The sequence below is a fragment of the Numenius arquata genome, chromosome 1 (genome assembly GCF_964106895.1).
Source record: "Numenius arquata chromosome 1, bNumArq3.hap1.1, whole genome shotgun sequence".
Taxonomy (NCBI): domain Eukaryota; kingdom Metazoa; phylum Chordata; class Aves; order Charadriiformes; family Scolopacidae; genus Numenius; species Numenius arquata.
In genome coordinates, this window is record NC_133576.1 from 1,172,596 (window position 1) to 1,199,179 (window position 26,584).

General features: G+C 47.9%; 1 protein-coding gene across 1 annotated transcript; it reads left to right on the forward strand.

Annotated features, from left to right (window-relative positions):
- Positions 1-338: 338 nt before the first annotated feature.
- LOC141468205 (alpha-2-macroglobulin-like protein 1) lies at positions 339-25,792 on the forward strand. Its single transcript, XM_074153121.1, has 35 exons — positions 339-397; positions 960-1,143; positions 2,962-3,124; positions 3,469-3,521; positions 4,416-4,433; positions 4,989-5,148; positions 5,753-5,837; positions 6,679-6,793; positions 7,129-7,243; positions 7,632-7,741; positions 8,509-8,676; positions 9,006-9,236; positions 9,649-9,712; positions 10,273-10,418; positions 11,574-11,723; positions 12,154-12,270; positions 12,823-12,970; positions 13,422-13,536; positions 14,823-15,048; positions 15,169-15,295; positions 15,592-15,713; positions 16,217-16,271; positions 16,953-17,036; positions 17,435-17,611; positions 17,796-17,877; positions 18,253-18,409; positions 18,608-18,682; positions 22,118-22,280; positions 23,154-23,371; positions 23,571-23,786; positions 24,256-24,380; positions 24,756-24,846; positions 25,267-25,335; positions 25,557-25,663; positions 25,732-25,792. Exons 1-35 carry the CDS (start codon positions 339-341, stop codon positions 25,790-25,792), a joined length of 4,356 nt encoding a protein of 1,451 aa, XP_074009222.1.
- Positions 25,793-26,584: the final 792 nt, after the last annotated feature.

Sequence of the window (26,584 nt, forward strand, 5' to 3'; positions counted from 1 at the left end):
TTGGTTGGTTTTTTTTTTGTTTTTTTTTTTTTTCTCCATGAAAAGTCCATCTGGTCAGATGGTCTCCATGGCAGCCTTGCAGGAGGGGATGTTCTGAACTGGTGGATGGCAGCCAAAGCAGCTGCTATTGGCTAAGGGGCACTCAGCGCAGTACACCCATCCTTACTGCTGCCTGCCTATAATCTCAGGAGAGAGGAAAAGGTGGGGAGAGACTGGCACCTCCCCGCATCCCACTTCTTCATTTAGGCTGTGCTAGAAAGAAATTACCCCTCTAAAACCAGCCTCAGTGATTTCAGAGGAAGAGGTCCATTGGAGACTGGGCAGCAAGAGCCTCCAAGATGAGGATAGCTGTCCTCCTCAGCCTTCTGTTCCACGTTGCAGCTGCTTTCCACCAACTGTGAGTGATGCTTAACCTCTTTTTAGGTCTCAGTCTAAGATGGACCACATTCCGTGCTGTCAGCTCTCCTGCTTCCTGCTCTATCAGATCACCCCAGAGAGTAGCTGAGTCATTTGCCTGGCCTACCGTGCATTAGATTGACTCCTGTGAGTTAAAATACAAGCTACCTTTTTTGGGAGGCTTCCAAGTCAGACCTTAGGCCCAAGGATGTTTGCTTCTCCAGTTGCCATGCCAGATCAACTCACTGGTGTATAGACTGCAAGGTTATGAGGCCACTTCTGAAGACTGCAAGGGATGGTTTTCGGAAGTTCAGAAGATGACTGGAGTAAAGGGTTTGAAGTAGATTATAGGGCTGTACTTAGGATAATCAAGCAGAATCTATTTCTCAAGTTGTCAGTGAAGCAATCGCTTCCCTGGGTTCACTGTTGCATTTGAATATTGATTGCAGCCATGGCACATTGTTGAGGAATTCTGCAGTAGTGAGCCACTGCAGGGAAGCAATTTTGCATCTCTGAGCCCTTAACCTGATGCCACCTCTGATGTCTTCTTTCCTCTGCTCCAGACATTACCTGGTGGTGATCCCTGCAGATCTCCGCTACCCATCCACCCAAGTTGTCTGCCTCCATATCACCTGTTATGAAACAAAACTTAAAGTGAATCTGGTCCTAGAGCGCTCTGCAGGACGTGAGCTCTTAGTGCAAGAAACCATCCAGAAGGAGAAGACTTTCATGTGCAAGAAGTTCTGGGTGAGCCACCCCAGGCAAATGCCATCGCTGATTTTCCTTTCAGGAACTGTAAATCCCTTGTATTACTCCCTAACCAGGGATGACACAGACAGGGTCTACTTTGCCTTAGAGTGAGCCTGCTGGGAAGAGGAGTGGGTGGTGCCTTGGGATATGTAGCCCAGCAGAGTATCTGTTGGTCAGCACTGAATTCCCCTTCTGAATCTAATTTTTAAATTGAAGTTACATTTGTTGTAATCTACCACACTTCTGGATACATAAGAAGAACCCACATGTTTCCTTCTCTTCCATCCCAGACCAGATGAAGCAGCTTTAGTTCTTCTCGAACCTAATGAGGTTCAACAAGGGCAAGTGTAGAAGAACCCCAGGCACCAATATAGGTTGGGGGTGGATCTGCTGGAAAGCACTTCTGAGGAGAAGGCTCTGGGGGTCCTGGTGGATAGTAAACTATCCATGAGCCAGCAATGTGCCCTTGTGGCCAAGAGGCCAATGGGATCCTGGGCTGCGTAGGGAAGAGTGTGGCCAGTAGCTGGAGGGAGGTCATTCTCCCCCTCTTCTCTGCACTGGTGAGGCCACAACTGGAATACTGCATCCAGTTCTGGGCTCCCCAGTTCAAGAGAGACAGGGAACTACTGGAGAGAGTCCAGCATCGGGCAACTAAGATGGTTAAGGGATTGGAGCATCTCCCTGATGAGGAAAGGCTGAGAGAGCTGGGGCTCTTTAGCCTGGAGAAGAGAAGGCTGAGGGGAGACCTTATCTATGTTTACAAGTACCTAAAGGGTGGGTTGAGGGAGGATGGAGCTGGACTCTTTTCAGTGGTTCCCAGTGACAGGACGAGGGGCAACGGGCACAAGCTGGAACATGGGAAGTTCCATTCAAATATGAGGAAGAACTTCTTTCCGGTGAGGGTGCCAGAGCCCTGGAACAGGCTGCCCAGGAAGGGTGTGGAGTCCCCTTCTCTGGAGATCTTCAAGACCCGCCTGGATGCAGTCCTGAGTGATGTGCTCTGGGCAACCCTGCTTTGGCAGGGGAGTTGGACTAGATGATCTCTAGAGGTCCCTTCCAACTCTGACAATTCCGTGATTCCATGATTTTCTGCAGGACTTTTGCAGCTCCACAGCTAAAGTTTGGGGAAATGGTGGTTTACATGGCATACTGCAGTTTCTGTAGGACCCTACGTCAGGCAGCAGCTCAGCTCTTAGGAGTTACTGAAGAGCAGTTGGATGGAAATGGATGTGCTTGTTATTTTTAAACAGCATCTTAGAGATGATTAATTGTTAGTGAGAATTTAACAAAGATGTGGAATAAGGCAGACATGCCTAAACAGTATACCTTCTGTTATACAGTGTATTTTGTCTGAGGCTGCTGGGGTCTTTGGCTGCTGGAGTCAGGAAGACCCTTTGCTTGTCTTTTCTAATCTTGCTTTCTTACTTGTACATGCTGGGCAGTTCTGAAGGCCTAGCATTTGAGGCTGTGCTACAGCTCAGTCTCTCTCCTTTGAGTCTGTGCTACCATCTCCCACCTTTCTGGCATCTGTCCATCTTCCTGACTAAGCCTGAAGACCCTTGAGGTGTCAGGCACCTGCTTGTCATCAGAGGCAAAATTCTTTAGCCATTGGGAAAAAGGACAGATTCCATGACATGCAGGGCCTCCTACTGTCATGGAGTGAGATCTGAATGTGATCTGGATCCAGATATTGGAGGGCATGTCCTAGAACAGTGGAGGTGAACTATTTAGTTCTTCCAGTTACTCTCAATTCCTGCTCAGGGCCTCCAGAAGATTACCTGGGGCCTGCATGCTCTCCTCTCTCGGTCTGTACAGGTTGCACCTCCAGCTGATGGCGCAGAGGAGATTGCCACTGTCAAACTGATCATCACAGGTGAAGGGGTCAGTATCGAGGAGAAGAAAAAGGTCCTGATCCGTAAGGCAAGCAGTGGCACCTTCATCCAAACAGACAAGCCCTTCTATCAACCAGGGCAGACAGGTGAGAGATGCAAGTGGGACCAACCATGGGCTGTAGGCTCTCTGCTGGTAACACTCTACAGAAAGCCTGTGATTGACTGAAATTCACAGACAGCCCTAGCAGAAGGCTTTGAGATGATATCTCTTGCTGATGAGATGTTTTCAGTGTCCAACTTGTGGTGACTGAAGTTGCAGGAGGCAGTAGGCCATTGTCCATGGTATCTTACATGTGGTCATGTCTGCATCAGGTGTTACCACAAATATGTATAGAATGGAGACAGGAGCTGGAGAAACAGGTAGAGCAGGGGTCTGTAGGGAAGAACTGAAATCCAATAAATATATTTCCCGATTTCCTTTTGCCTTCAGTGAAATTTCGCGTTGTGACTCTGGATGAGGACTTTGTTGCACTCAATGATTCGGTAAGCCATCCCTCGAGGGCGGTGGAAAAGGCAGCCCTGCTCCATGCATAGACCCTACTTCCTTTCTACTCATCTCATCTGCTGAAGCTGCAACTTTTCCACATTCGTCCCTGGGCCAGGCCTGAGGAGGAGGATAGTAACTCAAGTAAAAGTTAGTAACTCAGGAAAATGGCAGAAGTTTACATGTTTCTTGCTTATCTTGGTAAAATGGCCATGCAAGCACAGGCATGGGACATTCTGATTCCTGATGTGATGGTGTCATGTGGGGAGTGGATAGTTTGCAGGTTGGGTTTTTCTGGACGTGTGGTGGGGAGGGATGCTCAGTCTGGCTCCTACAAGTCAGAACGTGGAAAATTCTGATCAGACAATAGGAAAAACTTTTTCATTGTGACGATGATCAGATACTGAAACAGGTGCCCAGAAAAGGCATTTTCATCCTTGGAGATGTTCAAAACTCAACTGGAGAAGGCTATGAGCAATCTGCTCTAAGACATGCTTCAGCAGTGTGTTGGACTAATGACCTCCAGAGGTTCCTTCCAAACTACGTGATCCTGTACCTCTATAACCCCCTTAAGACTGCAGCTGAGGCAGAGCTAGGTGTGTTTTGGCAGTGAGTTTTCCTGATAGAAGACTCTGCCAGGAAGTCATTAACAAGTGCTGGTTGACCTCCAGATCGGCTTTTGCTTTCCTTTTCTTCAGACCTTACTGTAGCAGACCCACCCAGTATTTCTCCTTTTTGGTGACACTTGTTTTACTTTATACCGTTGTCAGTGCTCTACATTTCCAAGTCTTTAGTTTCATGTCCTTCAGAAGATGGTCTGCATCTGAAGTACCTTGTGTGTGTTGCTGGCATGTGTTTCTGTCTTCTAATGTTTTTGCCTTTTTTCCCCCCAGATTTCCCTGTTTCTCCAGGTGAGTGATGCTGAAATCTGGTATTACAGTAATCTTGACAGCAGCCATTTCACTAGGCTATTCGTATTCAGTTCCTGATAGATTTTACAGACCTGTGAGTGGAATGGTAGAACTTCAAGATTTCCTAAACTAACATACTCCCTACAGCTTCTGTTTTGTGCACTTGAGGTTATGCTCCCAGTTACTTCAGGAAAGATCTGAGTTGTTCTAGACTTACAAGAATATAGACAGATCAACTTGGACCTTTACCAAAAAGATTAGAACGGTGAAGGATCTTTCCTTGAAATCAGAATTTAGAGAGGTGTAAAAGGAGACTCAGATGCTGTGAGCTGAGATGCTGTGAGAAACTTTGAAGACAATATAATGCTCAGATGATGTGAGCAGCATCTGAGCATTATATTGTCTTCAAAGTTTCTTAACTAGCCTACACCAAACTTCATTCCTTAGATATAGAACCTGGTAGTCTGCAGCACTGAAATCCTGAAGCTCAATTTCTATGGAGTGTGGATCAGTGAGATGCTGGAACAACTGTTTCTTCCTCTCTTGTGGGTGTAGGACCCTAAGAACAACCGGATAGAGCAGTGGCTGAATGTAGTTCCCGAAGACGGCATTGCAGATCTGTCCTTCCAGCTAAGTGATGAGCCTCTGCTGGGGACATACGTCATCAACGTAACCAATGCACAAGCGTACGGCAGCTTCTCCGTTGAGGAGTATGGTATGAGCATGTGGGGGATATGTCTGACCTACAGAGAGGACCTCACACTCTTGGTTGGGAAGCTGGGTGTTTATTCCATGATAACCATCCTGGGAGCAAATGGGAAAAGTAATAGCGTGTCATAGAAAAGAGTCTGAGCTGAGGCTCAGGAGAGAGACTGATTTGGGACCCTGTGCCAGTGTGTGAGAGGAGTGTTGTGCATAGCCCCAGACCTTTGATGCAACTGATGCCTGCAGATCTCTGCGTCAGCCAAAACAAGGTCATTTGGGATGGCTTTTCCAGAGAGTATGAAATCCAGTGCCATCCCACGTCTCTTTCATTCCCTAATTAACTGTGTAGTTAGTCTAGTCTTCTTTCAGTTTCAACAGCTGTCAGAAGTGCAAGGACGTGGACATGTTTGGGTTTTAGTTTGGGAAGGAGCAATCAACCAGGGACTACGCACATATCTGTCAAAGAAACAATGGAAATCTTCCCTTTCTCCTTTTTACCACCTTCCTTCTTCATTTCCTGGCTCTTATTCCACCATAATCTATCTTCATGTTGATTTTCTGGAAAGGCTGTCCCTGGCCACAGTGTCCTACAATTGTCTGTTTTGTCCTTCCAGTGCTACCAAAATTTGAAGTGATCTTTGAGGCGCCAAATCAGATTTACATGCTCGATAAAACCTTCCCGCTCCGGGTATGTGGCAGGTGAGGATTCTGCTTGGATGGATGACCCTGTGTTAATTTCTGGCCTGTTGAGCACAAGATGGCTAGGTAACCATGAGGAGCTCAGGAGAAGTTTACTACCTTTCAGTTACAGGAGGCCAGAATCTTCCACAGCAGTTGTTTATGCCCAGATGCAACACAAAAAAAAAACCCCTTTATAACTATCCTTCTGGTATTCTAATGACCCTTTTCTAAAAACATACCACAAGTCTCTACACACAAAACCTGGGGGAACAACCTATCCTTTGATAAGCAGCCATTTGTGGGGCAGAACGTGGCAGATGTTTGGCGTTCGTCTCCTTATGGAACAAACTCATGGGAAATGAAGGGAAGCTTTTCCAGGTTATGCTCTGGACGAAACTAGAAAAAGGCAAAAAGGAATTGCCCCATGTACAGTACAAGGACAACACCAGGGTTAACAGCCTCATGTAAAGGTGCTGTCTTAATGAAGAGCACTTTCTTAATCACCCATGCTTCTGCTCATAAGATGATGCGTGCCTTCAGCATATCCTGGGCTTATTGCAGGTGATGCTGATATGAAGTGCAGAGCTCTATGCTGAGTCAGCACCTACAACATTCTGTTTTCCCGGAATAGATTAGTTCAGCACTAACTGTATCACAGATCCCTCGATCTCCCATCGCTGCAGTGCCCTGGCCTGACCCTACTGACTGGGTCAGGGCTCCTGGGCCTGCCGTGTGGCTGCCACTCTTGTGCTGTACTGTGAATATCCGTCAATAAGTGGTCTCTGGGGTGATGCAAAGCAAGCCCTGCGTTCTCTCACTGCGTGTGACTGTCTCTTCTTTTCCCTGCTTCCCCAAACAGATACACCTATGGGAAAGGCGTCCAGGGGCTGTTTCACGTGAGCCTTTGTCAGAAGATAGCCCCATTCCTGCCCAATGCTTTTAAACCCGATCTCTGTCAGGAGTTCAACAACCAGGTGAGATGCCTAGCAGGAGCTGAGCTGTATTCAGAGGCATTTGTGCTCAGCCCCAGGGTAAGGCAAAGTTGCTGGGGGCTTTAGCCGAAACAATAGTGATGTTACCCCGTGGCTTTGGCTGCTTGGCCAGTTGCCTGCTGGTGCTGCCTCTTAGTAACTGTGCCTGGTGACTATGACCAGGTGTGCATCATGTGCCTGTTCCGCATCCTGGACTGCTATGTCAAAAGGCAAGCTCCCTGAAAGCAGGGATTCTGCACTGCTGTTTCTGCCCCATTGGGGTAATTTCTAACCTAAGTGCCTTGCTCAGACCTTGTTTCTTCTCTTTGTGCTTTCAGACAGATGAGATGGGTTGCTTCTTCACAAACGTGAGTCTGTCTTCCTTCAGTCAAGATTTTCGGTACTATCAGGACAGCATAGTTGCGGAGGCCCTGCTGGTGGAGGATGGCACAGGTAACTCTGGAAACGGCTGGTGGCTGGGAAGAGGCATGTGGTGATGCACTAATCATACCGAGAACACCGGAGACTTTCAGGCTAGGCAGGGCTCTGAGCTTTCTGAGGCCGTTGGGGCCTGCCATCTAACCTCACAGATACAGAGAGAGCCACCGATTCCCGGTGGCGTGACACACTCGCTCTGAGCGCCTGCAGTCTCAGATGGTGAAGCTTAGGGACCTCTCTAAGGGCTAGAAGATACCCAGAGCCCTGGGGAGATCATCTCTGGTATGAAATGTGTGTGCAGCTGAACACGTGCATCAGTGGGTCGCTCAGCAGGGAGATTGCTGAGGGGTGCTTGGCTTCCTTGCTCCCTCCCTTATGTTTCTGTCTTGCTGCTTTCATTCAGAGATACAGGTCAATGCTTCCCACAAATTACTCATCTCCAAGATTGGCGGGATGGCCTTGTTTGATGATGTGAATCCTTACTACCACACTGGAGAGATGTACAGAGGGAAGGTAATTCCCAGTTACAGTCCTTTGGAGGGGACAGCGTGAGCAATGCTTTCACAGCAACTGTTACCTGCTGTCTCTTCCGACCTCACCTCCAGCCAGGGGCTTGGGAGGGCATGAATGACTCCCAGAGACAAAACTCTTGAATTGTCAAAAGTGCGAATAACACCCAAGACTGCCATTTGCCAAATAAGCCTTGAGTAGCAGCAGCTAAGGGGATCCATATGTGGGGAGCTACAGGAGAGCCGGAGAGGGACTCTTTGTCAGGAAGTGTAGTGACAGGACAAGGGGTAACAGTTTTAAATTGGAAGAGGGGAGATTTAGATTAGATATTAGGAGGAAATTCTTTCCTGTGAGGGTGGTGAAGCACTGGAACAGGTTGCCCAGGGAAGCTGTGGCTGCCCCATCCCTGGAAGTGCTCAAGGCCAGGCTGGACGGGGCTTTGAGCAACCTGCTCTAGTGGAGGTGTCCCTGCCCATGGCAGGGGGGTTGGAACTCGATGATCTTTAAGGTCCCTTCCAACTCTAACCATTCTGTGATTCTGTGAATAGCAGCAGCTGGAAGGCCTTCTGCTGTGAAGGGGTAGAGAGCATGGGGGTGAATGAACACAGTAGTGCAAGCGATAACAGGGGGTCATCAGTAGCAGTGTTTATAGTATTGTTAGGGACTGGAAGGGTGACCTTGCTGTCTTCGGAAACGCGGCTCCTGACTTGGAGATTCTGTCTGCTGATTAGAGCCTTCTGCACTTCTCTTGCTCACCATGATGTTCTCAGATTAAAGTCATTGACTACCAAGGCAAGGCACTGAAGCACAAAGAAGTCATCCTCATACTAAGCTGGGGTGAGCAGCAGTTTAAGCAGAAGTACATCACGGGGCACTCTGGGACAGCTTCATTTAGCCTGAACACGACTGCTTGGAACAGCACCTTGGCCTTGCTGGAAGTAAGTGAGGAAGGATCTGTCTTGTTGGCGGGGGTACGCATGCACCTCAGAGCTATTTACTGCCCCACAGACATCTCCCCTGTTCCTTCCTGAAGGACAGTAATTCAAACCTGAAACACCTCAGCGTATTCTGGGTCTTGGCTCCCTCTGAGAGCTTATTCTCCAGATCCCAGTTGCTTTCCTCATGAACCCTCCACACAGAGACCTGTGCTATGGTGTTGCTCAGACCTGATCTGAGTTTCTTACCAAGCCGCAGCTAGGGTGATTTGCAGCTGACTTGCTTAACTAGAGAAATTAACTCCAAGTTTGGTTTTTTTTTGTCTCACCAGGCAAATGTCCTGCATCAAGATTTGGATAAAGAGGCTGGGACAGTTGATTTGAGTTACCAGCCAGCCTCTCATTTCATACGTCCATTCTACAGCACCAGCAGGAGTTTTCTCTCTATTGTCCGCGTACCAGAAACGATGCCCTGTGGTGAAAAGCAGGCTGTCCAGGTGGACTTCAAAATTTACCAGGAGGACCTGGAACACGGGCCCAAGCGTGTCATTTTCTCCTACTTTGTGAGTTTCTGGGGAAGTGCTACTGGGTGATGGCTCAAGGCACAAGATCAGGATCTCCTACGGATCAAATATCAGGCTTCTGATAGATTTGGCTCAGCCCAGGACAGGTAGCTCATCCGGCCATCACGGGGCTGGATCCTGGTTTCAATTCTGGGGCTTCAGTAATAGCAAGAAAGGCAACACCTTTCTTTTGGGCTCTGCACAGGTACTGGGCAGGTATTGGCTTTACCTGTCCTCCCCCAAATCTCTTGATCCCCTGAACTCTCCCTGCTACTTGAGAGTGAGTAAAGCTCATATCCCGCCCACCCCACCACCATTTAATCTCCAGATTCAGGGGTATTTTGGTCTGCGTAGTGATCTGAAGGACTATGTGACTGGCATTCCTTCTTTCCCTTTCTGTATTCTTCCCTAGGTCACAGGGAAAAGAGGGATAGTCCATGCAGGTCAGAAGACTGTTTGGGTTGGGCTGCCAAGAAGTAAGTGCTCTCCCCTGTTTCATGTATAGCAAGCTGTCCCTGCAAGCAGCATGAAGCTATAGCCTTACCCTCTGTCAAAACTCTCGCACTTTAGTTTGCAATTGTGTCTACAAATAATCTTTGAGTAGTTAGGATGCCACAGCTTATAATTTTGGCAGGTGCTGTCTGCTTCTCCAGCTCTTTTTCTTTTTTTTTTTTAACCGAAATTATAAGTGCTTTGGGAAAAAGGTCACCTCTTTGGGGATGGGATGGGAGAAGTTTGGTGATGGGAGGCTTTGAAAGATGTCTGAAACTCTCACTCTTTGTGGAGCTAAGCCTGAACTCCAAAGAGCTGCTTAATCTCCTTGAGGCAGCGAACAGAACCAGGAAGAGTCTTTTGCTGGTCTGGAATACCAGATCCAGAGATGTGCTGATTGTTTCAGTGGTCTCCAGAAATCTCCTTGGTCCTGAAAGACTTGAGGAAAGGAATTAAGCAGGCACATGCAGACTGGCAAAAGCTGATCAGAGTCCATTTCCACTACCAAATCTACTTTCTTTTCTTCCCTCTCTCCTCCATCTAGTGATGAAAGGCTTCTTCTCCATCCCTCTTACCTTCAGCTCGATCTATGCCCCAGCTCCAAGACTTGTTGTTTATCTTATCTTCCCTAATGGAAAAATCATTGCCGATTCTGCCATCTTCAGTGTCTCTATGTGCTTCAGAAATAAGGTAGGTTTTGTGCCCAAGGCCATGACTAAATGTGTGAGAGTGTATGCGTCTACTGCAATGGAAGAAGAGACTGAGGAATACCTAATATGTGTAGCCCTGTGTGGCTGATCCTGTGTGGGATCACGTGAACTGCAGTGTATGAATGGTGAAGTGTGCTGTGATGTATGGAGCAGGTATGTGCTGAGCGTTGTGGGGGCTGCTGCAATGTTTGGGAAAGGCAGAAAATCGGTGTCTGTCTCCATAGGATTTTGTAACAACGGCAACCCTATAGGATCACATCCCAGCACAGGTTGTTAGTGGGATTCCCAAGAGAGCTCAAGGCTGCTCTGCTGCTGCAGCAGACACTTCAGCTTGTTTGTATGTGGTGTTGGGAATAGAGCTGAAAGTGGCTGATAGAAAACCTGGATTTTAAACATGAGAAGGAACTTCCTTACTTTGAGGGTGGCAGAGCCCTGGAAGAGGCTGCCCAGGGAGGTGGTGGAGTCTCCTTCTCTGGAGACATTCAAAACCTGCCTGGACATGTTCCTGTGCAACCTGCTCTGGGTGGACTTGCTCTGGCAGGGGGTTGGACTAGATGATCTCCAGAGGTCCCTTCAACCCCACGTGATTCTGTGATCCAGAAAGGGCTGAGCTCTTGTGGTCACTGTGACATCTATGGGAATCTGCTTTCTTGGCTGTCTTCCACTCCAAAGATGGACTTTTGAGGACTGGCATTACCCCTGCTCCACAGCTCTTCATCTGCCACAGACAGTCAGATTAAAGCAAGAATAGGAAACTGAGACCAACCCCACAAAGAGCCTGGAAATAAGGATTAGGCTTATTTTTGACCTGGGGCTCCCAAAGGAGCAGAAAGACAGCTCTGTGAGGTGTGTGAAGATGGCTGGCTGGTTTGCTGGCTAAAGGTAGCGCCGTGTTCTGACGCGGGAATGTCTCCAGCTACACACAACGATAGCTCCCCCTCTGTCATCTTTCCTATTGGAACCTCAATGTGATGTTTTTTTAAATACCTTCTGGGGGTCCTTGGGAGATCCCTCAGGTTTCCATCCAAGGCAAGTCCTTGGAAACTCTCTTCCCGTAGGTCCCTTCCCCGTTCAGGAAATGGTAGGCCTGCAGCAGAAATGTCACTCACCTATTGCCTGCATTCGTCCTGTTCAGGTGGAGCTGGGCTTCTCAACGCCCAAGACCCTTCCTGATTCAGAGGTTGGTCTCCACCTGCTGGCATCTCCTGGGTCCACGTGTGCTGTCTGGACTGTGGATCAGACTGACCTTTTGCTCAAGCCAGGAAAAGAGCTTAGCAACTCCTTGGTGAGTGAGCCTGCTCTGAGTTCTTCCCTTGCCTTCTACTGACATGGAGAGGGAGACAGAGAGACAGACAGGCCATCCCAGCTGTGCAGAGGTGGTCTCCCAAGGAACCCAAAGCACGGCCCAGAGGGATCGCCAGTGCTCTCAGTGTGGCTGGGGTAAGGGTTAGGGGGCATGCATGAAGAAAGAGGTTGAACATCACTCAGTGCACTGGTGGTAAATCAACTTCTCTTGTTCTGTCTCATGTTCATTTCAGCAGCTTCTATTGGCTCTATCAGAGGAGAGCCAGGGAAGAGTGACAGTGAGCCTGGGCTTTCTGTCATGCATTCATGCATGGTAGCCAGAAGCAATTCAAACAGGCCTTGGATGTAAGACAGGAAGGGAATGCCAGGTTTTATTTGTGCTGATTTATATTTTTTTGTTGCTTTCCCAGATCTATGGGCTCTTCCCATCTGTTTATAACTCCAGGTATCCTCACCAAGTGTCTGAAGATGATCATTCATGCGGGTTCCCAAATTCTGATGAGCCTGATGTGTTTACAGCATTCAGGGTAAAAATGGTTGATTTGGTGGGTTGGGATAATTCATGAACTGAGGGAAGTGTGGCCCCCTGGGGAGGCAGCTAGACAGTAGAGGGAACAGGTCCAGTTTAGACCCTTGTAACTCACTCGCTATTTGAATGAGCGATTTGAAATTGTTGACCAAGCAGAAATTTTTGTGTGGTTACTGTGCTTTGGTTGTGTGATTCAGGATGCCAAGAACGATTGGTTACTTTAATTGGATTTCCCATAGTTTATTTAATCTCCATAGCAGGAGCAATTGCACTCTGCAGGCTGAGAAGGCATAGTACCTAAATGATGATGTGTTTGAAAAAGAATAAATGTGGCCGACTCGGGCCAGATCCAGATGAATTAGCTCAGAAGACCTTGTTTGCCCATTGCTGAAGATCTGAATAATGTCCTCTTAAAAAGAAGCAAGAAAATACTTTTCCAAGGCAGAGGAAAGCCAAGTCCCCACTGCGTGAGGGGACAAGAAGGCACAGGGCAGAGAGCAGAGAGAAGACAAGCTTCTGGTGCATCAGTTCTTTTTTTTTTTTCCTACAGGAAATGGGGTTGAAAATTATGTCCAACACTAATATCAGGAAACCCACAGTGTGTCCAACCACTCCATCGACAACTATGCTTCAGGAAACGGCAGTGTTTACTTCCAGGCCCATGTTGATGTTTGCCCAGCCCCATAAAGAATATAACAGTAAGCATTTGCCAACTGTTTCTTCTTCCATGGGATGCTCAGTCTTTCAAGTGAAAGCAATCCTGGGTTTGAGCTAAGAGGCAGTACTTGCTGTAACTGCAAATGGAGGAGCAAGAGTGTTCCCTGGCTCTAAACCTGTTGTGCTCTTGGGGCTCATGGCTTCTGGCTCTGAATTGTTAGTGAGCTGTCTGGATCCCAATCTTATCTCTGAGGTGAGGGAATAGTTGCCCTGCCTACAAATGCAAGTAAGGCCCACAGCACCTCTGTTGTTTGAAATGAGGCAGGAGTTTTTAAAATTTGGGATAGCACCTTCTGTTCCAGTGCCATGCTTCCCAAGAGCTGACTTGATGACCTGCAGCTGGAGCTGGGCTGGAGCCCTTCTGCTCTAAACCAGGAGGACCTGCTCTAAAGCCTGAGGACCCTGTGGTGACTGGGTCTTTGTTATTTCCAGTAGAGCATCTGACATCTACCTATCAGCCCACTATGTTTTCACCTGTTTCTTCAGCTGAAGAGAAAGTACACAAGCATTTCCCCAAAACCTGGATATGGAATTTGTATTCTGTGGGGTGAGTAAGCTGAGCAGTGTGGGTCTAGTCTGGGTGGCTTAGCATGGCTGGAAATGGCATCAGATACAACTGGATTTACATCATAAGCTGCTGAGGAAGAGGTCTAAGGACATATGTCATGAGGCTCATACCTGTCAGGCCATTTCCCCTCACAGCTTATGGCTGCATCGAATGTATTTTCCAGTACTAGATGATTGTACAGAAGTATTGTCCATCCATGGGAGGTGGCTGTCATGGGAAGATAGGAAAGCAGGTGCAGTGCAGCAAACCGGCTTGGTTTACTGCCTGCGCTCTGCTTGTGGTAGGCTCTGTGGGCTGGCGTTTCCCAAACTGTGCTCACAGGATATATCCTGGCACGCAGGGGAAGCCGATTTCCACAGAATTCCTTCACAGGACTGGGAACTGTGTCCTGTGAGACAGGGTCTGCTGAGGGAGCTGTTGGAGATTTTTCATCTCTGACTTTTAAGAATTTCTTGTCTGGTGTCTGGAGACTGGAGTCTGCTCGGGCTAGATGCCCCCCACCCCCGCCATGTCTGCCCTCTCCCACCTCCACTGTCCTTCCAGCTACATCCATCTCTTCACTCACTAGCAGCAGGTATCTCCTGAGTGATTTGTCCACCAGCCTGATCTGTGCAACCAAAAGTCTCTGTGTTGTGCGCGTTGCCTTCCTGTATTGTGCCTGGCAAAAGTGAATGTGTCCAGTTATTGGGAGTCAAATAATATCATAAGCTTTAGCTAGGGCTGTTTCATAACAGCCACAGAACAGTCTGCTGCTCTCACAAGTTGTGATGTGGGCACAAGCCAAGTCTCTGCCCTGTCTTCATGTTGGACTTTAAGCTGTCAGTGTCTCACAGGAAGGTGAATGGCTGGATCTGTCTCTTTTGCTAAGTTCTACTGATGTTGAGCCAGCGTTGTTGCTCTTCTGGTGTCTCGTTCTCCAGCCCTGGACCAAGAAGTATAAAACTGGTGACATCTATAAAGCATTTTTAGATGTACAAGGGGCAAGCGCTGTCTGAGAAAAGCACTGAGTGTGATTGATGGCATCTTGCAGCCATGTAACCTGTTGTCAAAAACATTCTGTTGATATAAGCATCTGAGGCAGGGGTCCCTGCTTCTGTAAGGACCTACTTGTAACCCTACAAAGGCTATAAGTACAGCAGAGGTTAGGGGTTAGACTGGGGTTAGGTGATGGGGTGCACTGGAGAGAATGGTGCAGACCAGGTGACCTGGTGCTGCGTACAGCAAGATACAGTTAAATGCGTCTGTTGTTGTCTCCTTCTCCTCAGTCCCAGCGGGAACAAGAATGTCACTGTCACTGTGCCTAACACCATCACAAAATGGAAAGCAGAGATGTTCTGCACAGGACGTAATGGCTTTGGACTTGCTCCAGCCTCCAGTCTGCTTGTTTTCAAGCCCTTTCTTGTGGAGCTCACACTGCCGTCTTCTGTGATCCAGGGTGAGACCTTCATCTTGAAGGCCACAGTCTTCAACTACCTGCAGCGATGCATGAAGGTAGGCAAGCCCTGTTAGGCTCTGCAAGAAAAGCACGGTATGGGTAGGTAGGAGATGGCTGAAATCTATGGCCTGTGATGCTTATGTTGTCATCATCTGCCATCCCTGCTGCCCCTTCAGATCCGAGTGACCCTGGAAGAGTTTGCACACTTCCAGCTGAAGCCGTGTGAAGGCTGTGTCTACAGCAGCTGCTTATGTGCCAGTGAAGCTAAGACCTTTCAGTGGACTGTCACAGCTGAGCAACTGGGTGAGAAGGACGGAGCTGGGGGTGGGGGTGGAATGGAATTGGGAAGAGGTGGGACCAAGGTGGGGATGTTTTCTAAGAGCTGACATGCAGTGAGGAGTTGTTTACCCTGATAACCAGAGAGTACTCGTTTGCATTCCTCAATAAGGTCATAATCACTCTCAAGTCTGCGCTAGAAGATACGGAATCATATAGAGCTCTAATCCAATTTTTCGTTGTCAGCAGGTGACTTCTATCATATTAATGGGAAGTGCTTCCTGAGAAGATGTTTAACTGAACTAAATATGTGTTATTTTCAGGGCTCACAAACATCACCCTCAGCACAGAGGCTGTGGCCACCGAAGAGCTCTGTGGCAAAGAGATACCATTCACTCCAAACCAAGGACAGAAAGACACGATCACCAAACCCCTTCTAGTCCGGGTCAGACAAGCTCTTCTGTTTCACTGAATTTCACTGACACAGACATAAAAGTGGGCTTTGTGCAATTCCCAGATTTTGTGCAAGTTAATTTTGGGTGTTACCTCTTGCTATTCAAGATGCGTAAGTAGAGTCTCAGGGCCTGAGCTGGGCCCAACCTTGAGGGCTGATGGATGTGGGACGTAGAGGGATATCCTCCACTTCATACCATGGAAAACTTTAAATACATACACTCCTTTATGTCCTCACTCCTGAGCTCTCTGATGAAACTTACAGCATCAGTTTCACAGACATTCAGAAGTTAAGGTATTCTGAAAATGCATGCTGTTTTCTTATCTGAAATGAAAATGATTGGCAATAATTTACATTTTTATGTGATAACGATGTCACCCCAGCTGACTCTCCAGCCTAAACCAGGATTTTGTCCCTATCTATTTCTAATCCACTCGTAATCCTGTTTCTCTGCTGTGTGCTCATTATAATGCTACTTTTATGTGCTTCAACAGCCAGAGGGAGTGTTGGTAGAAAAGGCTCACAGCTCCATCCTGTGTCCCAAAAAAGGTAGAGAGATTTCACCTTGCTCATCCACCCCTTCCTGCCTAACCACCTCCTGGGTCTTTCCACTTGTTGAAGTATTTTCTCTGTCGACATGACCAAGCTACAGAAGCGTATTGTAATTGTGGTGGCAGCTAGAGCTTCCCCTGGGTAAGGATGTGGGGAGGTCCAATCTTTTAACATCAGCATCCCTGTACTAATGTGGCAGCTTGAGGCCTTTTTCACCTGTGGTAATAAAACTGGACTACAGAACATGGTGAGGCTGGAGGACATGACTTAGGATTGCTGCACCTCTCTTGAATTTTATGGTGTACGATGGGGCCCTTAGCAGATTTTGAAAGCATGAGGCACATTGAGAAGACATGCCTGTAACTGAAATCTGAAATGAGATGGTGTAACTAATGTAGAGAAAAGCAGGAGGCTTTGACCACAGAGGGTTTCCAGGACACGATCCTGTCAACCTCTTTAGAAGGAAGGCTGTTAGGATAGCACAGTCATAATGAGGTGGACAGAGGGAGTTGAGAGTGGAATGGGAGGAGGTTTTTGAGGAGACCTGCAACCTCTGTGACGGAAAATTGGGTGTTAGCACAGAACGGTCTGGAGCAGTTTCTGGGGATTTTGAAGGCCGTTTTCATCAGAATCTCTTTCTTTTTGTCCTCCCCGCACACCTTACCCTGCTGGCGTCAGGGAATCCAGCACAGGACTCTGTATCTCTCATGCTGCCTCCAAATGTGGTTGAAGGTTCAGTCAGAGCCTCCATCTCAGTCACTGGTAAGGAATTCAGCTATGATGATGCCTTTCCAAATGCCGTATCTCTGAGTTTAGCCCTAAGAAAGCCCTAACCCAGAACCCCCCATACCCTGTCCGAGGTTTCTGAGGCTCCACTGCCTTGTTCTTCCCATGTGTGTGCTGCATTTCCTGGTTCCAGATAAGTAAAACACTCAGCAAGGGAGAAGGTTTTCTGTTTACAGGCTCCCCCTGCCAGGGTGGGAATGTGTACAGCCTGTATAGAGGGCACAGTGGAACTAATAAGCTTGCGGGACAGAGGTGCCCTCTCACTGCTGTGCTGGGGCTGTCTTGCCTGGCACACTGCTGGGAACTGGTAGGAGGAGATGGATCCCCAAGCCTTCTGCCCGGGAGGTGGTAAGGGTGCCTATGCTCTGTTCCAGGTGACCTCATGGGGACAGCACTGCAGAACCTGGACCACCTGGTGCAGATGCCCCACAGCTGTGGGGAGCAGAACATGGTGCTGTTTGCCCCCATTGTCTATGTGCTGCAGTACCTGGAGAAGACGAGGCAGCTGACCCCTGAGATCAAGGAGCGGGCAACAGGATTCCTGCGCAAGGGCAAGTACAGCAGACCCACCTTTCTCCTCTGCCTTCCCCTCTGTTCAACCTGTCAATGGTTGCCTACTCCTCTTTCCTCCAGAGCACTCGACTGCTTAACGATGTTAACATCACCCCTATTCCCTGTCCAGTGATTTCATTCCAAGTACTATTCTGAGCACTAATGTCCTATCCTGCTTCCCAGGGTACCAGATACAGCTGCAGTATCAACACCCTGATGGTTCCTACAGTGAATTTGGTACCAAGGATGAATACGGTAATACTTGGTAAGCCCTGGACTCTATTCCTGCTGCCTACCTGATATCAAGCAGCCTAGAGGTAGGCAGCTTTCTGCTTCCAACACTGAATCCTTTCTGTCCTATTGGACCAAAAGTGTTCCAGATGCTTTGCAGGCTAGGACACCCCAGGGGTATGCAGCTATCCTTGGGATGAACTGTCCTTGGACTAGCAAACAAGGAATAGCAGAGCAATAGGTGAGGAGAGTTTTCAAACCAGTTTCAAACTCCCGCTTTTTCTCTTCTTCCTCAGCTTCTACTTAGATTTTTTTATTTCCACCCATTCTTCCCTTTCTCTCGTTCACTTCGTCTCTTTCTGCTTCTCTCTTCCCTCTCATTTCTTTTTTCTCTTCTCTTCCCAACCAGGCTGACTGCATTTGTGGTTAAATGCTTTGTCCAAGCCAAGCCATACATTTTCCTGGACAACAGGACCATCCAAGACGCTCTCACCTGGCTGGAGTTCCACCAGCTTCCCAACGGTTGCTTCAGAAACGTGGGCCAACTTTTCCACACAGCCATGAAGGTAGGAGCCAGAGCACCTTGAAGGACATCTCAAAGCAGTTCTTGCCAAGTCTATTGGTAACTGTTTTAGTTCACTTTCCTGTGTTGTTCTGCTTTCTTGTGTGGGAGCAAGACAGAGATAGGTGGGACCTTTACTGAAATGTTTCAGGTCTTTGTGTATTGACTTTCCCAGCTTTTTGGATGTTTATACTTTTTGTAGGGAGGTGTGGATGGGGAAGTCCCCTTGGCTGCCTACATCACTGCTGCGTACTTGGAGGCAGGAGAGACACCAGAGGTAAATATTTGGATTCTTTGCCATGCTCTTCCCTTAAGATCTGAATCTTGAAGACCTTAGTGGTGTCACTGGGGCAGGCAACAGAGCGTCTGGGAGAAACTTGTGAACAAAGTAATAGGCTGGGGGAGGAAGAACTTATCACTTCTCAGGAAAAAGTCTCAACTACCCCTTGAGGAGGACACCGCTGGCAGGGGAGAAGGTGAGGTTAGGCTACAGGGAGCCATTGGAGTTCACGGCTATATACCACGCCCATTTCCCAGGCTTTGGCTGCTCATTCCTGCTCCTCGTTCCCCTCCCACCCCATTGCGACCCTTTGTACTATACATAGCTGAGAGGTAGTGGTGAGTAGTTAGGGAGAAGAGGTTGTTGTGGCTGCTCCCACAGTCAAGTAAATAGCCATAATGACATTTGTAATCTGCTTTAGCTTCCCAGAGAGTGGAAGTTTGAGAAAGGGATGCTATAGTGAGATACATGTTATGAAGCAGGGCAGTTGGAATTGCACACCTAAGTAATAACAAGAGGGAATTGTTAGAAATGCTAAAGTTCATAACTAATTACTCTGTGGTGCTGGCAGTTAAAAAAATATAGTCAGCTTGATGGAGAAATGATATTGCTATAGACTTTGAGAAGCAAAATTCTCTGGAAATAAGAAAAGTAAGTGAAAGAACAGTACTTTTCATTGCAATTGAAAGCAATGGGCTTATGGAAAAATGTGAGACAAATGGAAATTAACCTTCTTTCTGGCAACAGATATCATTTAGGTGACCCTTTTTCACCATAAGGACAATTAAGTATTGGAACAGGTTGCCTAGAGACGTTTAGTTGTCCCCATCATTGGACATTTTCAAGACCTGACTGGATAAAACCCTGAGCAACCTGGTCTGATCTCATAGCTAACCCTGCTTTGGAGGTTGGATTAGAGACCTTCTGAGGTCCCTCACAATCTGAGTTATTCTATAATTTAGTAATTCTATGAACTGTCTGAGTTTTGGCTGACTTTTGTTGAGGAGGCTATTCATGAAACTGGATGACAAATGTTTGACGTACTGTGCTCTGCAGCAGGAGGAAACAAAAGGACAAGCACCTTCATCCTAGTAGAAAATCAACTAAGAATTTATTGTAGGTCTTAAGAACCAGTTTTGTCATTTGGGAAGGAAAGCAAATCTGAGAAGAGACCAGACTGTGCTCCAAATCCATAAGTAAAATCCTGAAAGGATTTTTTTTTTTTACTTCATCAAAGCAATTTGCATGATGAGCTGGTGGAAGCCACTCTGTCCGGAATGAATTCGCAGAGGGGGACTTAGTGCTCTGACAGCGATGAGAAAATCTAGGCTACCACAAGGAAGGAGACTTCATAAATTCCTCATGCTCCAGAGAAGATGACAACAGTGTTATTAGCTCAGAAAGGCTTGTCCATGGAGTGAGGAATGATTTGTTGCATCAGAAGATTTGTTGTTGTGAAAGTAACCAGACGGTTATTCAATTGGACACACATGCATAAATAAACAATTGTTTTTAGATAAAATAATCATGACAATGAAAGACCCTCACAAGTAACATCAAATAAGTAAAAATACAAGTCTCACAGTAGTTATCCTAACTGCAGTGAAGGAATTTGCTGAGTAAGTCTGTTGGCAGATGAGGTGGGAAACACAAAGCTTGTCGTAGCAGCCAGAAGAGTATCCTTGAGTGGATTATAAATGTTTTTACAAAGAATACACAATCACTGGAGGTCAAAATCCTGGGAGGGAGTTTGAGGACATCCTGCAAGGGCTAGTGCACTCAAGATGTTCAGAACAGATCCTACTTTCCCTTACAAGCATACCTAAAAGGCTCATGAAAGTCATTAGGGGATAAAATGGAGGGAAAAGGCTGGAGATATTCTACAGTGTTCTGAATGAACTCCTGTTAAAGCATGGTTTGTATGACAAAAAAGTCTAGGCGGAGATGAACAGTCCTCTTTCCCAACTCTGCGTTGGAAATTGATCTCTTGAAACAAAAGAGATTGTTAATGTCGACAGCAGAAACAAATGGTGTGTTGTAGAGGAGCAGTTTCTTAGCTGGCTCGTGACTGCTCCCTTTCAGCGTTAGGGAAGCTAAAATCTTCTGTAGAGCATGCAGGTAGGACTGCTGTTGTCAACAGTGGGATGAGCACACTGAGTGTGAAAACACTTCCAGTAGAGTGGCACTCTCAGGTCTTGTGCTGGTTTCACCAGAAGACACCAGAGCCAGATGGGTTATAATACCTGTCAGACTGTTCCTAGGCAAGGTACTAAGATGTAGGATAACAGTCACACTTCACAGGTAGTAGTACGTCAAGCGTTTTCACTTGAAGTTTGGTAGTTGTACAAACACTAGTGATGTTATCTCCATTCTAACTGTCTGGGAGAGTCAGAGATTTAAGAAGGAAAAAGAATAATAAAGGGGCATCTGAACAAATTCACAAATGTGATGTAATTCCTACTTATGTCTATTCAGTTACAGAATACAAAGGTTATTGTGCTGCTTGCAGTTACATTTAAGGGCAAATAGAAAAGTAGGACTTTTGAAGTGATGGAAGCTTAGCTTACTGCTTCTGCTGAGCTTTAACAAGAGATCAACCAAAAAGCATCATCTGGATCCTTGGAACTTTTGGTACTCCATGAGTAGATACTATGAGCATTCCTAAGATTTGGTGGCTGCATCTAGCAATACTGCTCCACCATCTAGAGAGCACGAGATGACACAGGTGTTACCTTTTCTCTTTTGTAGAAGGGAAGGAGGTGAGGAGCATGTTGCATGTCAGAGTAAGTTTTAAATGTAGCCCTTGTGGGATCCTTGTTTTAAGTTAACCAGTAGAAGAGGGGAAACCACATAGTGCTGTAGATGCACAAATATAGGACAGGCAACCACTGTGAGCCTTTGGTTCATGTTTGGAATAGCGTAGCTGAATGCTGGAATACAATGCTGCTGAGACCAGTAGGTTTGCCGTCCCCTGCCAACAGCAGTGCTGGTGTTCCAGGGGAGACTGGAAATCCCAGTGACCTTCTAAGGCACCATAGAGGTGAATTGAACCCAGTAACCTTGGTCAGCAGGCTGAGTGTAAGCATTTGCAGTTGTGTATTGTTGCTCTTGTTGTGTTTGCACTTGGAAGATATGACATGGGGTGTTATTCCAGCAGTAAAGGTGTTCATTTCACTGAGAAAGCACAGTTGAAACCTGTGATTAGCTCAGGGGGTGCGTATCAAGCACCTTGCACCAAGGGCTGGAGACACTGCTTTCTGGTGCTGCACTGATACAGAGTGCAGGCTCAAGCACAGAGACACCTGGGTGACTGTACGGGATACTTTCTGTGCTGGCATACGCTGATGCATCCTTCTGCTTGTGTACCTCGGTGTTTGCCTGCCTCAACGTGTGCTTGTGTGTGACCAACATCCATGCAACTCTTCTCTGTAGAGTACAGTGGTGCGCAAGGCTCTGGGCTGCATCGCTCCTTCCGTTCCCAAAGCTGCCAGCACTTACACCCAGGCCCTGCTGGCCTACACCTTTGCCCTGGCTAAGGACTCTCAACGCACACAAGAGCTACTTGATACGCTTGATCGAAAGGCGATCAGAACAGGTACGGGAATCTCAGTGCAAGGTGAACATCAGAGAAGGGACAAGCAACCTTTCTGAGCCCTCGGTTACATGCAACCTGGAAGGACTATGGTCCTTACCCTTCAGGTCTTAAATTGTGTCCAAAGAGACTTTTTAGACAGCCAATCTATGAACTCAAAGTACGTGCTGGCAATACTGTAGGGTGCGTGCTGATTTCCTTCAAACCTCCCATATTTTTCTAATACCCGAAGGAGAAGTTGGGCTTTCTTCGGCAGGACTGCGAAGTGGCAGAGAGGGAAGCGAGCTGGCACGCTGCCCCACTTCTAGTTAGTCCCTAACCCCCAGGACTGGCTAGCGGGTAGCTGGCTAGGATCAGGTAGTTAGTGGACCAGGCAAACACGGCAATAGAGAAGTTGGAGATCTGGGAGGTAACGTGTATGCAGATTACTGGCATATTAGTTTTTGCCCATTTGGTAAATGGGTCTTTAAATGCATAATATGGAGTTAGTTAAATGCGTAATATGGAGTTATGGTGAGGGTGGCAGAGCCCTGGAACAGGCTGCCCAGGGAGGTGGTGGAGTCCCCTTCTCTGGAGATCTTCAAGCCCCGCCTGGATGCAGTCCTGAGTGATGTGCTCTGGGCAACCCTGCTTTGGCAGGGGAGTTGGACTGGATGATCTCTAGAGGTCCCTTCCAACTCTGAAATTCTGTGATTCCATGATTCCGAGTGTTGGGTATTGGAAAATGCACGGGACTGCAGTTCACCCAGTGACGTGATGACCCAGCCACGACATATTTACTAAGTGGTCTTTGCAAACACACACCACTGTGATTCCTAGGCCTCAGGGTTTCTTTCCTGACATCCCTCCATGTCATTTACTCCCTTCCTTTCCCAGGCGGGCAGATCTACTGGAGTCAGACCCCAGCCAAGCCCAGACCCAGCACCAGCCCTTGGTCAGAGCCACGGTCTGTGGATGTGGAGTTGACAGCCTACGTCCTCCTTGCCCTGCTCTCCAAGCCAAACAGCACAGCGTCTGATCTCACGACAGCGTCTGGCATCGTGGCCTGGCTCACCAGGCAGCAGAATGCCTATGGAGGGTTTGCCTCGACACAGGTAACTCGTGGCCAAAGAAGGGGATGTTGCTTGAGAGAGAACCTCTGCGCAATATATGCAAGTGTGAAAATAACAGCATGAGGGCTTTGAGGAGAGGAGCCCTGGTTATACAGAGGTCCTCATGACGGCAGGTTCAAGTGTCTTTGGATCTCAGAGCTGCAGAGGAAACGTGCAAATATAATTGTTTCTTCCTTTTCAGGACACAGTAGTCGCTTTGCAGGCCTTGGCTAAGTATGCAGCCCTGACGCACAGCACAAAAGGGGTTGCAGAAGTGAGGGTGAGGTCCCAGAGAGGCTTTGGGAGGAAGTTCCAAGTCTCCTACCGGAACCGGCTGTTGGTGCAGGAGGCGGCACTGACAGAAGTCCCGGGAAAGTTCTTGGTGCAGGCCCACGGCAGCTGTTGTGTATTTACCCAGGTAGGTTGCCCCCTTCCCACAGACCCTGCTGTGACAACCCTTTGCTCATCATCTTATCAAAGCCAAAAGTCTCCGTTGCTTCTCTGTGCAAAGAAATGTGCATTAACTGGGTTTTAATCACAGCCTGTTGGCAATGCAATAAACCTGTGTGCTGTAGGAGACTCGAGACGTGTGTCTGAATATGAGGACAGTGGTGGCTTCCATGCTTCTCAGGGTATTGGAAGATGGAAATCTTGCACAGTGGTCTCACTACAGAGAAGGGCAAGGAGAAGGAGCCCCAGCTAGAGGGATCATGGAAGGCTTCCAATCTGAGTGACCTTTATTTCGAGTACTGGGATGAGTGTGCTCACTGCATATGGTTTATCCAGGAACTGTCTGGAGTCCATATCTTGAAGATCAGTCAGTGAAAACAAAGCTATGATAGATGATATTGAACTGGTTATCCGTGTCTTTTTGTCTCTCCCTGCAGATGGTGCTGAGGTACAACACGCCCTCCCCGGAGGTCTCCACATCCTTTGCAGTGCAAGTGGAAACTGAGCCAGTCAATTGCACGAAGGATGATGTACACTCTGTTACTGTCTATGTCAATGTCAGGTGACTATAAAGGCACAGCTCCACTTGGGAAGGAAAGCCAGGCACGGCTGGAGAGCTGTGGGGTGCTTCTTGGCTGCAATGGAGACACCAGGCTGTTCCAGCAGAAGGTCCAGATGGCAGATGGAGAAGGAAGGATCTAAGTGTCTCTGGGGAAGGGGAAATGTTTCTGAGGGCTTTGGTTCTGGCTCGGGAGAGGAGTGCAAGTAGTCACCTCAGATTGGGGATACTTGGAGCAGCACAGCCATCATCTGCCCTCTGCGAGAGGGAGCAGCCCGGTCCTGGCTGGGCTGCCTGGCTCAGGGTTCTGCACACAGGGTGTGATGGTAGAGGGAAGGTGAAGCTGGGAGAGACTCTCATTTTGGCCTTTTCCTCCAGGTACACTGGGAAGAGATCCATTTCCAACATGGTGATCGTGGAGGTATCCCTACTGTCTGGATTTGTCCTGGCTCCAGGATCCGGGATATCTGTAAGAAGCCTGGAATTAGGATGGTGATGTGGTGGCAGTGGGACTGTCCATGCCCAAGGAGAGGGGGAGGTTGCATGTCTGGAGGAAAGTGTTGCCTGTCTCTTGAGCAATCTCACCATGCCTTCCCCTCTGCCACACAACAAACACGAACACTTACTCTTTGTGCCTTGAGGATGGTGATCCTTCTGGCCTAATTCATATCCTTGACAGCTAAGTAGCCTAGGTTCCTGTCCTCGGGTTTTGCAGGAGCTGAGTGGTCCTGCAGGGAGATCAGCTTGAAGGGCTAAAAGCCCAAAATTAGTTTGGAAGTGAGTGAATGAGAACCTGCCCAGTTACGCTTAGATAAACCTTTTTTGGGATGCCTCACACTTGATTTTCAAAAGACCCAACTAAGTTGCTTCCTCTGCTGTCCTGTCCTAGCTGCAGCATTGGCACCCTGTGAGAAGAACTGAGAAAACACAAGGAGGTGTTGCCCTCTACTTGGACAAGGTGTGTGTGTGTTGTACTAAGAGATGCTGCAGGAGTGGAGGACAGTGGCAGGGTTGTGTGGGGAATCAAGGACTGGGCTAGCAGAGCAGGATATTCAAGATTCATCTGAAGCCCTGCCTTTGACTCAACAGAGCCGCTGTTGTCTGTCAGTAGGATCAAATTTGGGTGAGGAATAAAAAGAACAGCTCGTAAGTGAACTGTCGTTTGCTTTTCTTCCCCAGCTGAGCCATAAGTCTGAGACCTGTGTTCTGCATCTGGAGCGGGAGGTTGGGGTGACCAACCTGAAGCCAGGCCATGTCAGGGTCTATGACTACTACCATCCAGGTGAGTGTGGAACCATGGGGTGCCGGGACTGTCTGGCTGTTTGCGCTTGGCTCTGTGCGAGGATAACTGAAGTCTCTCTTGTCCTGTTGCAGAGGAGCAGGCCCTGGCTGATTATAATGTCTTCTGCATCTGAGGTAAGTGTTAAGTCCCTTTCGTAGCCCCAGTACAGACCTGGAAGCCTTGTGATGTTTCCTCTGCAGCCTAACCACCTCCTTCTTGTCCCAGAGGAGCCCTGTGTATCTCGGATAGAGCATGTTCCCTTCACCAAGGTCTACATCTGGAATTCCCTAGGCCTCCAGGGACTTTAGTCTCTTCTTTCTGTTACTCGACTTTGTAATGCAGTCTTTGCTGGATTGCCCTGTAGACAGGACATGATGTGTTTAACTGGGACACCCTGCAGGGCTAACTGGGCTGGTATAGTGCCTGGCTCTTCCTGCCAGCTGAACGACAGTGCTCATAGATGGTTTGCACTGTTCCAGAAGAACTTCCAAGCAGAATTCACGGTACTAGTTTCAGCTTACCCTGTTTGGGTATGGAGAGTCCCACCTCTTCCTGGGGAGGGGCTGAGATAAAACAAGGGCACTAGACCAAACCAGAGAAACACGTTCCTTTGGAGTCCTTAGTGAGAGTGTGGGCTCCCTAGCTGTTAACATCTCAGAGTTAATAATTTGGGTCATATTATTTTCTCTCTGGGTTAATCCTTTTTCCTGCTTTCATGTCTCCCAAGGACTTGGTCTGCTCCCTTACTGTCCACTGTTTCAGCCCACAGGGATCCCACTAGCGTGAGATGCCCTAGGACAGCAGGGCTGCTGCGTTATTGCCTTCTGATATGATGGGGCATGCGTCACCTGGAAAGTCGTATCTCAGTGTGCTTGGGGTAGCGGTGTTGGGGCAGATCTCAAGTTGGATTTGAGGACTAAACCCA